The 15,673-nt window shown below is 33.3% G+C and overlaps 1 protein-coding gene across 1 annotated transcript; it reads right to left on the bottom strand.

Annotated features, from left to right (window-relative positions):
- Positions 1–184: 184 nt before the first annotated feature.
- Positions 185–15,340, bottom strand: LOC147065328 (retinol dehydrogenase 11-like). The gene is made up of 7 exons (XM_085956469.1): positions 15,279–15,340; positions 14,865–15,022; positions 14,368–14,514; positions 8,467–8,829; positions 4,348–4,475; positions 2,365–2,579; positions 185–1,518 (listed from the first exon to the last, which is right to left on the bottom strand). The coding sequence occupies exons 3-7, from the start codon at positions 14,483–14,485 to the stop codon at positions 1,383–1,385; spliced, it is 960 nt and encodes a 319-aa protein (XP_085812595.1). The 5' UTR covers positions 14,486–14,514; positions 14,865–15,022; positions 15,279–15,340; the 3' UTR covers positions 185–1,382.
- Between the last annotated feature and the right edge of the window lie 333 nt (positions 15,341–15,673).

Raw genomic sequence — 15,673 nt, 5'->3', positions numbered from 1 at the left:
TGGCGAATTAAATATCTTTAAAAAATATACATATGTGATTATATTATTTATGTCAATAATGTAATTAAAAATTATTTTTCTTAAGGTAGGCTTTAAATAATCGCCTAGTATGGAGTCTTCGCCACTGTTACATACTTATATAATATTCATTTTTTTCTAATTGAATAAAATAAAAATCTTGTTTATCATTCAATATATTTATTATATTAAGGACTGTAAATGTGTCGTGTTAATATTATAAAATTTGTAAAAAAATGTTTTATTTAAAGGTAAAACATCCTATAGAAAAATACATGACGTGCTGGAATATTAAGCAACAAATTCCATAATACTACAGATTTATTAACAGAGAATAATAACACATAATAATATATCACAAAAACAATATGAAAATTAATATAAATGCAATGTCATCAATTAATCTTGTATAGAAAATTGAGTTATATAGAATCCACCACCACATTTCTAGAAATTATAAAGAATCCATACCACCTATTTATTTATTTATATTAATTATGTGACTCATGATAAAAAGATAATGTCAAATATGAGTGCAGTGTCCATTTTAAAAGGTTGGGTTCAATCAACATAACCCGGCTTTCATCAAATGCAATCAAACTTCAATTAACAGTAAGGGGTATGTTTAAAGGTATTTGTTAGATGAGCTATCACAGATAACCAGTACAATGTCATTTATTCGGGATAAATATTCACAGGTAGGTATAACAAATTTAAAAATGCTTTATGGAATACGTATCAATACATAGTCGAGGAACTGTAATCTCTGTGCAGCCGGTTGGTCGCTTTCAGTGTTGCCAGTTAGTTGCAGCCCAAAATTTCCCATATTGGGCGAAGAAATCTTTCACTAAATCAACAGAAGGAATTATTTTGTCGTTTGCCGATAGCAATGGCCTTAACAATAATTAAGGTGTGCGATCCAATTTTTAATGTGTTTATTATCTATGGTCGCTATCGCAGAATATTAAGATGGCACCTGTTGCATCGTTGTGCCCCTCCCGCTCTTCAAACCTTATCTATGTGTACAATAATATTATAATAAGTATTACATTTACTTTGTGAATCTAAGAACACTTTTGCAAAAAAATAATTATGCACGCTGATGACAATAGAAACAAAGACATAGTGGTGCGCAGTTGGATTTTTTTAAAAGTTAGAACGGCAGACTAGCCCTCCCCCTCTGACATTAGTGTCTTTTATAATATTAAATTTTATACTAAAGGAATAAGAAGGCGAGAAGCTGAATACTCAACAATAGTATGTGCAAATTGAATAAATCAAGGCAATCGATGAAATAATATGTCCTGCGACTGACTTCATTATAAAAATATGTAATCTTTAAAGTTTGGTTATCGCGCAGCAACTTATTTCACACTGGAGGTCTCCGGTTTGAAAGGATCCCAGTCGTTCAAGCCCACCAAGTTGCACGATACATTCCAAAGAGTTTCAGCCATCTCCGGATTCTGAGCTGCTTTACTTGGCGTTACAATAGCACAATCACTGAAAAAACAATACATATTTTGTAATTATTAGAAATACAAATAATTATTTATCAGTACTTATTCCAAAGTACCACCAAGTGTCTATAGATGGATGTATATTTGATGAAATTGTTCGCAGAGTAAAGTTAGGCTGGAGTGCTTTTGGCCGCCTGAATAATGTCTTCAAAAGTGACCTTCCACTGTGCCTAAAGCGCAAAGTGTTCAACCAGTGTGTGCTTCCCGTAATCACATATGCGTGTGAAACATGGACCCTAAGTAAAAGAGATCCAGAAACTTACGAGTAGCACAATGTGGTATGGAGAGGTGCATGCTGGGCATAACGCAAAAGGACAAAAAGAGGATGACAGGATAAGGAAGCAGACAAGGGTTTGCGATGAGATAGAGTTCATTAAAAGCCTCAAATGGAGATGGACTGGACACGTAGCTCGAAGAACAGACAATCGTTGGACAGACAAATTTAGTCATCCAGTGGTATACAAGAGGTACAAAACATCCGCAAGGTAGACCTAGATGCCGCTGGATCGATGAAATGAAAAAGTTCTGCGGAAGTACGTGGCAACGCAATGCACAGGACTGAGAGAAGTAGAAACAGCCTGAAGAGGCCTTCATCCAGCAGTGGATAGAATCAGGCTGATGATGATAATGATTCCAAAAATATTATATTACACCCAAGGCTTTACATTACCGAATTTAATATAATAATTGTGGAATAAGTACTTCTGACCGACTGCTCTTAGATGAAGCCTATTGCATCGTTTTCTCTTGCTCTAACCACATCATATTATCTATCAAAACTATCGATACCCTGTAAACTATAGATTATTGGAAAGTGAATGATAGATACCTGTAATACAGTCCAGTGTCATTAGCAGTTTTCTCATCAACGGCGCAATATATGCTAGTCTGAGCGCCAGATTCTGGATTTTTAGCAAATATTGACATCGGTTTCATCAAATAACTTAGTCCTGTGAAATAGGTTTCATCCAAATGTCGGCCAAGTTCGGTATTAATCATTCCAGGATGGAGTGAGTACGTTGTCACACCTTCAATATTGTGTGCCTAGAAGTTAAAATCAAAATTTATCAAGACAGTGAGACATTAGTGAACACGACAGGGTGATATACAAAAGTTCTAATTCTAACAAAAAACGAGAGCGATCTGTAATTTAATACGTGCATTTCAGTTATCACATAAAATGGAACTTAGACAATTTTGATGATTGTAAACATTTTTTTTTAAATTAGAGTTGATACAAATTCAGTAGTTTTGAAGGCAGTTCGATTTTCGAATTGAATGATTGTACGCGTGGTTGCGTTGGTAACAAGTTCATTATTTTCTTCTTCTATTAGCAGTTCATGATCTGCTCTGAATATGTGCATGCGCCATTTATAAATAAATAACCTACGTACGCATTTCTCAGTGTTTTATGTATTCATCTTAAAAATAATGGTCACTGTATTGCTTTTGGCTGCCTACATAAAATTGACGAGGGAGTATCTTTCCACAGGCATTTATAGCTAAATTTTATATTCAAATATCTGCGTTGATACAGTACTTAATAATATAATGTGTGAAATGTCAAATTGAAATCGAATTTAATTATATAATATCCAATCATATGAATTTAAGTGCCTTGAAGGCTCATTTTGCGAATATCAACACATATAATTGTGTATGTAATTAACAAATTGGATGAATCTGAAATTATATTGGGATGTCATTGCAGAAGTTCTATTCAGTCTTCTTTTTTAATTCATATATCACTACCTGAAAGCAACCGTGAGTCAGAGAAAATGTTGATTTTGAGATAAGTATGCCGATCGATTGCTGAGAGCTATACGTACATAATGAATAACTAAGATTTTTTTTTAAATGTAATACCCCATTTAAAAGAAAAATGCCACTGTTGTATTTATTAAAATTGTCATGTAACCTTAAAGCAACAGTAGGATAACTGACATAACCCACTATTAACAATGGTATACAAAAATATCTCACCATTATTATCTATTTCTATTATAAACCGTAAAAAATACAAAGCATATAATAATATGTAATTAACTATATCATCTTTATGGCACAAATATTAAAGTTCAATTATTAGTAGTTTTGACTTATCCCACTGTTGCTTTCAGGTAGCGATATTTAGGCTCCATTTCTATAGGTCTTTAAGACTTTTCCAATACTTTATGCAGGGTTATTTTAAGACCTGGCCAAAATACTACATTATTATATGTATATAATATATTATTGTATGTATACATCAGTATTATCTTTCTCAATAGTTGAGACCTCTCCTGCAACAACACTGTATATCGATTCTAACAAATGTTGGTGAAATGAAAATAACGTTTCAAAGCAAAAAGAAGTATGTACCTAATGCAAATAAAAATAAATAATTGATTATGTTTAGTGGTCTACATAAAAAAAAGAATGATATCCCTGCAATAACACTGTGTTACCCCAGTGGTCAAAACCTTGTACATCATTTCTTACTATGCAAAAAAAAGACGGCAACTTAAAAATTGATTTAAACAATGTTTTTAATTAATGTATGTATATGGTTGTTCAATACATCGTTCGATGCCCAAGGAGATAATATACAACATCGTGGCATTCATAACTCAGAACTGCCCAAAATCGATATACTTACAGTGTTGTTGCAGGAAGGTCTCAGTTTATAATATAATTTATAGCAGAATTTGTGTTTATCACTCTAATCTATAAATGATATCTCACAACGCTTACCAGCGCAAGGATTCAATAAGGGTAATGATCATTCTCCGTAAAATAAAATCTGTTAATGGCAATTTACTTTTTTTTTTACCTTTAATTTGTTAGCCAATTCCCAGGAAAATAAGACGTTGGCCAATTTGCTCTGAGAGTAGGCACCGATCGCACTGTATGTTCGCGACTCATACTGCAAGTCATCAAAATTAAGGGTTCCCGTCCCCACTGCAAAACATATTCATTGTTTTAGAAACCCATGAGTAAAATTTTAAAAGTAATTTAAAAAAAATATTATGAAACAATCCCTTGAAGAATGGCTAAATATTTTCCCATCGTGAAATTTAATTTAATGATTGTTGCATTAAATTAATGTAAGCAAATTGAATTGTATGTAAAATGGCAATCAATACTCGCTAGGTAGCTAGGTAAGACAACCAAAAAAAAAAAATATTTTTTTAAAAACGGTAAATGTTCAAACATGTGCGTTACCATGATCTTACTCCCTACTTCATTTATCGTTTGTCAATTTATGGCTACGACCGTATGTTGTAGCTTAACCACTGAGAAATGCCAATAGAAATGGCGTATTTCAAAAAAATACTACCTTATTCTTAGGTCAATAATTATTATAAAGAAATCATTATTCGTAGGATGTTTTTCACATTTGAATGGTCAAAGACATAGCTTATAATCAGTATCTTTAGAATTATCTTCAAATGTGTTAATCGTGCCCATTTTTTGAATAATAAAATGCCTAATTCTTGTCAAGTTTGGGATCACAAAGATTATAAAATATAATTTTTTATCGTAAATATGTCACTATATAATGTTAACATTAATTTTACTAATGGTTTTGTAAATGTGTTTAAAAATTATTAAATCTAAAAAATCTTAACACCACTGCACATGGGTGTACTGAAATATGACTATATTCTAAAACATTAGAGTGAGAGGTTTAAAAGAATACTATTTTATGTAATAAATATGCTTTATGCAGTCATCAAATGTTTAAAATAAATATAAAGGATAATAAGGCTTCAAAATTATATAAATAGATTATCTACAACGTTTAAGGAATGTCCAGGGTTATGCTCTGAAAATACCATAAAAGCTCCATTTTGACCTACGCTGAGCATGTGGGCCGGGTCCTTAACCTGGCACTCGCGGGCTATTGTAGTATGACGAATTCACTCTCCGCGGTGACGGTTTTTGTTTAATTTAACTTCTGTGTTTCATAATAAAAATGGTAATAAAAAATGAGTTTTATGGCTCTTTAGGCGCCTAGACATGTTCAGATTATTTTACAACATTAAAAAACCGTAATAAATCACGTCATAATGTCAAAAATATCCGAAGAAATTAATTCTATACAAAGACTCACCATTTAGAAGATTTCCGCCATTTTGTTTTATGTATATGGAGCACTGCAAGGCTTGTATTTTGTTATTCGTCACGCTCGTGCTTGACGTGAGTATAGAAACACTTCACAAATGGTAATAAAATCACACATAATGTTTTTTCCCTGAGTAGGGTCGTAAATATAGCACAATAATTTTAGACTAAACAAACTTTTAGGCAGACACTTAAACAGCTATTAAATATTATTACTGAGTTACATATTTATTTTTACTTTTCACATTTAAAATTGTTTTGAAGAGTGGTAGATTTTATAACACGGACTGAGACATAAAGCCACATTGCAAATACAACACATATATCTAGATAGAGATGTTTTTTTTTTATTAATTTTTGAATTTCCGCACACATGACAGCGTCTTCTGGGCTTTTTATTATTTGCCGTGGGCGGAATGTGTTCCGGCAAATGATCTGTTAAAGTTCTAGGTAACAACCTCAATGGATTTTCACTAGTCGATGGTCTGGGTTGTGGAGTTTTCGTGATTTTCACAGCGTACTTAGCAACTAATTGTTTTATCACGACTAACTGAAATTCTCCTAAAGTTTTTTTACTACCAGTAACAGATTTATACATATAGAATGAATTTAATAAATAGAGGTCAATCATGTGAAATGCTACTTTTTTGTACCATTTCACAGATTTCCTCATGCACGACAAGCTGCTGAGCATCATGTCGGCCTTGTCGACAGTCCCCATATTTTTATTATACTCTAAGATGCACTTTGGCTTCATAATGGGTTCTCCGGTTCTAAAATTAGTTTTACCGGTTGGACCGAAGGAGTCATCGTGCATGGTTGTAAGCATGTGGACATCTCTTCTGTCACACCATTTGAGAGCCAACAGTGGGCTTTTTGACTTTGCCTCTGTCTCCCCCTTTTTCAGCTTTTTGAAGCATGGCATTTCTTTGCGATTCTTACGTACAGTCCCACAAGCATTGGTTTTATTTTCATGGAGGTGTTTGAATAACTGTGGACCGGTGTACCAGTTATCGCACCACAACGAATGCCCTTTGCCCAGATACTCGGTCAGCAGCGTTGTCACAACAGCTCCGGAAATTCCAAAGTTTTGGCTATCCACTATGTCTGTCCCGTCACCACAATAAATAATAAAATCTAAAATATAACCCGTCATAACGTCACACAGCACGAACATTTTGATACCGAAACGATGACGCTTCGATGGAATAAATTGTTTAAAAATAAGTCTCCCTTTAAAAACAATAATGCTCTCATCGATACAGAGATTTTGATGCGGAATCATCGTGTCTTTGAAAATTTTGCGTGTATGCTCTAAAAGTAACCTAATTTTATTTAGTCTATCTGAGGTAACACTTGTTGGATCGGAAAAATGGAGCATTTGGAGCAATAACTCATATCGGTCTCTAGGCATTGTCTGACCGAAAATGGGTGCACTTAAAAAACAATCCGTACTCCAGTGTTCTTCTAGTGACAAATGTTTGTTTCGTGTCATGAGCATTGACACCGCAAAAAATGCATATAATTCTGATACAGTTGTATCGATCCAATTATGAGAACGTGATTTTGGTCCAAGTTCTTGAGTATTATATTGATAGTGAAAAAAAATGTTTGTTTGTTGGACTACCTTCAACATTATATCACGGTTTAAAAAATGTTCAAAAAAAAGACACTCAGGCGAAGTCTCAGTCAAATCGCTGTTTGCTATGCCGGATTGAAAATCATCAAACTCATACACGATCGGGACATGGGGTCCGGATGTCCATGTTCTCAAGTGTTCAATTGGCTCTTCTGATATATCTACATCACTGAGGTCAGATGGTTCCAATTCTTCTTCAGACATTTCGTAATCGGAGTCCAATTCCTCACTTAAACCAGCCATATTGAAGTTTGAAAAAAGTTTTCAACCAAACACTCACACGATAAAAAAGGTAAAATAGTCCAAAAAAATATAGTCAAAACACCTTATAACAGTTTAATACACATGAATGGAATAGTTAAAAACACATAAACAATAACACAGACAAAATATTTATAATAAAATTCACACAATACAATAGATCGCGTAAAATACGTAATATTTTGTACGGAAAAACGACAAGAGCGATTCCTTGCACAGTCCTCTCACAACAGTGATATTACGCATACTGCGCAAACGCAGTAAAGTGGCGCGATGTTTCAAGCCAAAATTAAATGAGCGTAGATTGACGGCCTGTCGAAGGCATGTCAAACATCGAAGTTTTAGTATTGTAACATAATTTATTTGACAATATTATATATATGTCACCGTTGGTAATGAAATAAGGCAAATTATGGTAGAGATTTCAAAATCATGCGTCATGTATATTCTACATAATCGACCGGCGCATTTTTGCGTACAACATTGGCGACAGAAGCGCTGTAGCCCCGTAGTTTTGCGCAATTTCGCGTACTACTTTCGTGACAGAAGCGGGCGCCGGGTTAATGCACATGAGTTTTACAGAATAGAAGAATTATTCTACAGATTTGATTTACGAAATAAAGATTTGATTTATGGATGTTTTTTAATAAGAAAAAATAAAATAGGCAGTTGGCAGGACAACAGCGACTCAGACAACATACACTTTGATATAGACGACTTTTCAAAAACAAAAATTTCCATTAAAAGGGAGTAGTACACCATTTCGGTCATATATCATCCATTGTCTGGTAACAAAAATCAAACGAAGAAAAGTCCAACAGAATAAATTAATTTTGCAGTTGTCTCATTCTCCCATTTTGAATTACAATCAATAATGTAGGATACATACTGAAAAATTATATAAAAATTGTGTAAAATACTTACATTTATGTCCCATTGAAGACACATTTACAATCCTGGCCGGAGTAGACTTAATTATGCGCGGTAGCAACAACAAGGTGAAGAGAAAGTGTCCCAAATGATTTGTGCCGAATTGAGTTTCGAAACCGTCTTCGGTTTTCCCTTTTGGACACATCATAACTCCAGCGTTATTCACAAGAATGTTAATTTGTTTTTCTGTCGCCAATATTTGTTTAGCGCACTCCCTGACCGAAGCCAATGAATTCAAATCTAACTGGACTGATGCGAGTGTACCGAGGCCTTCCAGCTTCTCACATTTTTTTTTAATTTCTTCAAGGGCGACATTGGCCTTTTCGGAATTCCGACAAGCCAATATGACCCTACCTCCTAAAACATGACAAACCAAATTAATAAATATAATCATAAAACTCAATCATCTCTATAAATAGTGTTTTTATGTATTGTTTAGTCAAATGTTTCTTTTCAATATAGGTATACATATAATCAAAAAATTTAATTCCAGATTAACAAAATCTATGTTCAGAAATTTGCATCTGTTTCACAAGACCAATCTAGCAAATCAAGCAAGCATACTTAAGGGTGATATGACAACACATTTTTATTTTAAATAATTACTTTGCACAGTTTCAGTACTCTCTCAGTAATCTGCCACCCCGAAAACCAGACAAGCGGCTTACTGTAGTGCATACATACAAAATATGGTAAAAATTAAAACCGGTATTTCGTAAAAATAGTTTTTTTGAGAAATTTGTACTAGCAAATTACGGTTTATTGATAATCAAAATCAAGTACATATTTACTAAATTATACATATTTATAAACTAAGTTTATTAAGGCTATACTTCAGCTGAGGCATGGTCTAAAAAGATCGTGACTAGGCGATGCGCTGATTGTGCAAATTACGCGGGCCGAATGAAATATAATTTGTCATAAAAATTCAACATGCATCCTTTTAATGTTATGTTTATATTCGTAATAATAATAGTATATTCATTGACATGTTTTCTTTTTCAAGTACATGCGGAACGTACGAGCGTAGTCATCTTTACACGATTTAAGAATATATTCCTCCGATGCCATCACAAAACAAATTGACGTGCTCACACCTTGACTGTCAGTCTCTGATTGGCGACGACTGCGAAATTACGTTCCACATACCTACTTATTAAACAGTAAATCACTTGACACAACCAGTTGTTCAGTGAGGCAGATATTCTTGAATGGCTTAGGATTCCTGGCTTTCTCTATGACCAAAAACCTTATTTCGTGTGTCCCGGTTGCATTGGAGCACGGCATGATTGTGATGCGGTCCTTGGGCACTTTCCTCCCTGGTACATTACTTTCTTTGTGATGAACGTACGTTTTACGAAGGAGTAGTTTCCAAAATAAACCCGTCACATCTGCGTTGTACCTATGCTTGTAAGCGGCGGACTACTGGATTTGAAAATCGAATACAGGTGAATTATAGAGCTTGACTTTGTATTTTCAACTAGTAAAAATAACGGCGGATTATAGTAGTTCTCGGATAAACCAGCGGCAGATTACCGAGTGTGTACTGTATCTAAAATATTAAAATGATTTAAAAAAACTTGCATTATAAACTTGCAATTTTGAAAAAAACTATAAAACGTGCGTTTGTTTTTTTGGAAAATTGATTTTTATTAGTAGGTCCCTACATTGTATTTTAATTTGAATATTTTTATTAACTATTTCTTTTATTCAACGAATAATTCACAAGATTTAAGAATGTACCATTCTAATTATTGAAAATACATAATTCTGAAAACACTCTTTCTTCTTCTCTTATCTTTTTCGAAAAAAGTATGACACCTGGCAGGAATCGAACCTGTGTCTCTTGGGTATCGCGCCCTGTGCATTAGGCGCGCACAGTATCTTTAAATATTAAATTAAATATAAAAATTACCAGTAAATTTAAATTTTACAATAGACACAAAAACTGCCCTGTAAGCACAAACGCGAAGGTATAATTCTAAACAACAGGTAATAAAGGGCTCGTCATCATTGGTTATATGAGATAGAAACAATCTGATTTCTACATAAATTGGACGTATTACGGTCCTATTAAAATGAGTCAAGCTAGATCGGAGGTTTCAATTAATTATATTTAAATTGTGGTTCATCGAGCGTTCAAAATATGCGCTGTAATATAAATCAATAGAGAATATAAAAAAAAATACTTTGATAAGACAGAACCAATATTATTTCAAAGGTTTTAATCAGCTCAACGACGATATGTGCCGAAGAAATGTCTTATGACTGTACATTTAAAAAAAAAATTTAATTTTTAGAATATAAGAATAAAATACCTATTTGTGAAAATGAAGGTTTTTTAAATTTCAGGATAGATTATTTTAATCTTTCTGACAAATACCATTAGGCCGCCACAGACGAACAGTTTTCGTAACAGGTTGAACATGCCAGTTAATACGTAATGGCGGCCATACAGTTATCTTTGGCAGATAATCTGCTGCGCCCATAGACGGACAGTTTTCGACATGCCAGATGAGTGCCAGGTTCAAACTGCCAGCGACCCCCACTCCCGTGTTTTTGTAAAACTGTTGAATTTCGACTCGCCGAAACTTCTCGGGTGACGTTAGATGTTGATAACGTTAAGTAGAATATACCGCACGATACAACTGCGGCTGGTGTTGCTTGTTATAAAATACAAATTCATTTATTATTAATAATGTAATAATATTATGTACGCGGAGATCGCAAATATTATATTTTATTTATTTTTACGAGGGTAAAACAAAGTTATAGTTATTTATGTAAACATAATATTATTTTATACAATATAATTCTGTGGCTATTTGGCAGAAGCAGATATGGACGTTTTACCTATTTTTCAGGGGAGCAATTTGAATGTTGTGTGTCTGGTGATAAATACTGTGTAATTAATTTATTATGAAGGAAAGTTAATGTAATATTATTAAGAAATTATCTGAGTTTTAATCAATTGTAAGCATTTTTATTTAAATAGCACAGTTTTTCTAAAAAATCACATTAAAGAACATATCAGGTTTTGGCAAATTCAATATTAAAAATAATGTACCATATCTCACACATATCTAGGTTAGGCATATTATTATACATTATTATAGGTGGCTTAAAAATAACAATATACATGTTATCCATGCATAATCGTCTTCGCTGGTTTCAGCATCACCACTATTGGGTACAGAAGGTTGGGTTTCAAGTGAATTATAGAAAGTATGATACGCGGGATCTATCAAATACATCATGCTCAGTAAGTCCTTCTTTTTTTGAGGATTTATTCGGGCAGGTGCCATATGAGTCCTCGGTATTTTAGGAATATGTAGACGCCCTCTAGAATTCCGTAATAACTTCATTGTTCTGAAGGGCTTTTCATCATTCAGAGAGTATTTGAATTTTATATCAGCGAGTAGTTTTTCATACAGTAGTCACTTTATACTGTGCCAATTGATCAGTTGCCCTTCAACACACTTTGACTTCTTAATGAAAGTAGTTTTCAGTAACTCCGAATAAGAGAGAAAAGTTTCTGCTGACATTTCCACCGCATTAAACGGATTTTGGCCTCGTACAGTTCGTACAAATTGGATTGGTCTTGTGGGATGTTAAGTTCAATAGATTTTTTAGCTTTTTCGATGCAGGCATGATCCGTGTCATATTCCATTCTGGTGTGTCCCACTTCCGAAAAATTGTGGTCTGTAGAATGCACGTGTTCAGATTCACTGACATACTAAGACAATGCTGAAGAAAAGTTTATGTTTTTGTTTTGCCTTGGACAGGAGTCTGAATAGGCTAGGTACTATATTAGTTACTGTTTCTGAAAGATTCTGGAAATGCTGTACGAAGCACAATGCTATTTGATCAGATCCCCAACCAGTAATCCCTTCATGCCACATGTAACAGCTTGCGGTATCTGTTTTACAATCTCTAATTGTAAAATTATAAGTCCACACTTGCTTTTTATAGTAGGTAAATACACTATGTTGATATTCAGGGAAGGTGTGGGCAGGCATTGTTGCAAATCAAAAACTAGCCTTTGAGTGAACTGACTAGTTTTTGATAACATTTTGTTATGTACTTTCTTCTTATATGATTCATCAGCCTTAGCCAAGTGTTCGTTTTTTTCATCAAGTTCAGCTTTCTTTTCTAAATCGTTTGCACACTTAATCTGATTATCACATACTTTAACGTGTCTATACTAGGACTTTTAAATTTGTAGCCTAGTTCACGAAAAAATTAAGCATATTTAGAATATGTAAAAGGTTTTTTCTGTTGAGAAGTCTGGTTGTTTTTATACAGATCATACATTTTTTCAATATTAAGTTGCGAATATAAATAAAGCTTGCGTGTATTGCTTCGGGAGTAGCGACTTTGGTATTTCGGAAACCTGTTAATATGATTAATTACTTCAATTTTTTTCAATGTTTTTATTATTGTATGGTCCTCTTCAGTCACCGTCTATGATTCCTGTTTCCGAGCTGCGTTTTGTCAATAAATTTTATTTCAGGATAAGCCAAAAACACTCTGAAACATCTTCTTGCAAAATTTTACTGAATAAATAAAAAAAATATTCCAAAATCCATATAGTACCTACCAAAACCATATCTTGTTTTGACAAATATGACTTGCTTAATTTTAAACATATCTGAAACTTGTTTCATTGATTATGAAGTCAGTAGAAGAGATAAGCCATATCTGATTTTGGCAAATAAAAATATACACATCGAAGAACAAATCTGTATTTAAACCTCAAAACACCAAAAATCGTACATTTATCTGCTTCTGCCAAATAGACACAGAATTAATATAAATGTTAAAATTTTAGAGAGCATTATAAATATTAAGTTATTGTGAAAATATAGACTAATAACTTAGTATTCAAATTTTATTTATTGTATGTAGTGAATATTACAAATTATTAATTTAAGACGTTCACAACATAAATTAATATACCTAATTGTGAATGACAATGTCGGTAAATCTAAATAAAATTTACGTATATATTTTAATAATATCATAGTAATTAATTATTATACTGATGATTCATGTAAATATAATTTTGTGGCATGTTTAAATATTTTATGGTATATAAAATCAATACCTATATAAATATTACCGTATTCTAAAAATATGACCAAATAGATAAATACTGACTCATATGTCCATTAAAGGGAATAATTTATTCAAAAGAAAAGATTATGGTTCATATTTTATATTTACACGAATGTGTATAATATTGTTTCGGTGAATCGATAAAATACAGAATCCACTAGCGAAATCATGATTTATTTTACCAATGTCATTGGTGTGTATTTTATGTCAATTTGTTTCTAATAAAAACAATTATAATCATAATAAATTCAAAGTAAAATTATTCGTGTACCTATCAATATTGTTCAAGTATACCCTACTACCCCTATGTATTATCTCCGCGAACTTAACCTCCATAGTTTTTGACACTTGCTCTGCCACAGACAATAACCATACGTATATGGGCACATCTGTTGACCGTTTGACAGATTTAAATGGGGTAGTTAAACTGATCTGTGGTGTGCCCACTAACGTACAGTTATTGAACAGTTATTGTCTGTGCCATGTTCAACCTGCTACTCAAACTGTACGTGTATGGGAAGCTTAAGGGATCAACTGAAAATGGTTGTAATTGACACTATGACCTACTTACACTCACCATAAGAGAACTTCAATCATGTGGTTTCAATCTACGGCACGAATTCAAAGGATTGAATAAATGGCTTACAACCTTATTCTTATAAGTGTTTCGTGGAGGCATCATCGGATGAACAATGTACAAATTGAACATTTCACAACTTATAGAAATAAACAGGTTGTTTGGGATGGATCAATAAAATTATTATATTACATACCTACCTCTTTTATAAAAGTCCAAAACAGTCTCCTTTCCGATGCCTGTGTTAGATCCCGTGACAATTGCTGTCTTCCCTACAAGACGGGCTTGGCTGAGACACTTTCCAGCAAAGAATGGCATCTTTATAGTAGGTATCAAATATATTCTTACTAAAAATATATAGAAAATTTAATACTCAAATGGAATAAAACAAAGCTCAAGTCAATTAGAATAAAAATATAAATACAAATTGAAAAGAATACTGTGGTGTTAATTTAATTTCAAATTATCAAAAAAATACTTGAATTTCATCAGAATATCAAATACGAGTAAGTATACTTCCACATGAATGTGTATGTAATAAATTATCACTTCGTAAAGGACAATAGTGATGCCCATGCAAATACCGGTCAATCACTTACTAAGAATTGCAATGCCTGTTAATTTCGACTTTAGGAGAAAATTATTACTTTTACATACTACTACCATTTGAAATCGTAAATGAATTATTTATACTCACCAGTGTGGTTATTGAATGGTGCTGTTCGTCTTAAAAAAACTTAAATAAAGTTTTAAGTCAGCTATTGAGTGCGAAGGAAGGAGTGTTAATTTGACGTAACCTATGGACCCTGTCCCTTTGGTTAATTTGACTATTTGACAGCCACAGACTCAGTGTTGCTATCTCACCGAATTGTAGTCATAGACAAGGATATAATTATAGTACACGGTCCAAGAAAATTATAGTACCTACCTAAAGCCGCGTTAACACGGTCCAAGTACGATCCAAGTAGACTTGGATAGGAATAATTAGTATGAAGATGTCTCATCCAAGTGACAGCTTCATACTATTTATTCCTATCCAAGTTAACTTGGATGAGTAGGACGCGGTCCAAGTAACTTGGATATGAATAATTAGTATGAAGATGTCACATACGAGTGCACTTGGATAGGAATAAATAGTATGAAGCTGTCACTTGGATGAGATATCTTCATACTAATTATTCCTATCCAAGTAGACTTGGATCGTACCGGGATTAAAACATGTGGGCGGACACATTTTGGTAGGTGTGCGCGCGCACACGCACACACATAACAGGGAACAAACCGTTTAAAAAAAATCGGTTAGGTACATGTTCAAACACGCGCGTTAACATGATCTTACTCCCTACTTCAGTTTTAGTTTGTCAATTTATGGCTACGGCCGTATGTTGTAACTTAACTACTGGGGAATGCCAAAAGAAATGGCGTATTTCAAAAAAAACACTACCTTATTCTTAGGTCAATAATTATTATAAAGCAATCATTATTCGTAGGAATTATCTTCAAATG

This window comes from Rhyacophila brunnea, unplaced genomic scaffold, assembly GCF_057557595.1.
Source record: "Rhyacophila brunnea isolate RB1 unplaced genomic scaffold, BYU_Rbru_1.0 scaffold_6, whole genome shotgun sequence".
In the NCBI taxonomy this organism is placed as follows: Eukaryota; Metazoa; Arthropoda; class Insecta; order Trichoptera; family Rhyacophilidae; genus Rhyacophila; species Rhyacophila brunnea.
This window is presented reverse-complemented; position numbering and strand designations above follow the sequence as displayed.

What these genes read in the sequence shown, in the direction of transcription:
- LOC147065328 (XM_085956469.1), bottom strand. Translation starts at nt 14,485, where the DNA reads ATGCCATTCTTTGCTGGAAAGTGTCTCAGCCAAGCCCGTCTTGTAGGG. An exon ending in TTTGGACTTTTATAAAAGAG is followed by an intron (nt 8,830 to 14,367) that starts GTAGGTATGTAA and finishes GTCATGTTTTAG; the next exon opens with GAGGTAGGGTCATATTGGCT. An exon ending in GACACTGGACTGTATTACAG is followed by an intron (nt 1,519 to 2,364) that starts GTATCTATCATT and finishes TTGTTTTTTCAG; the next exon opens with TGATTGTGCTATTGTAACGC.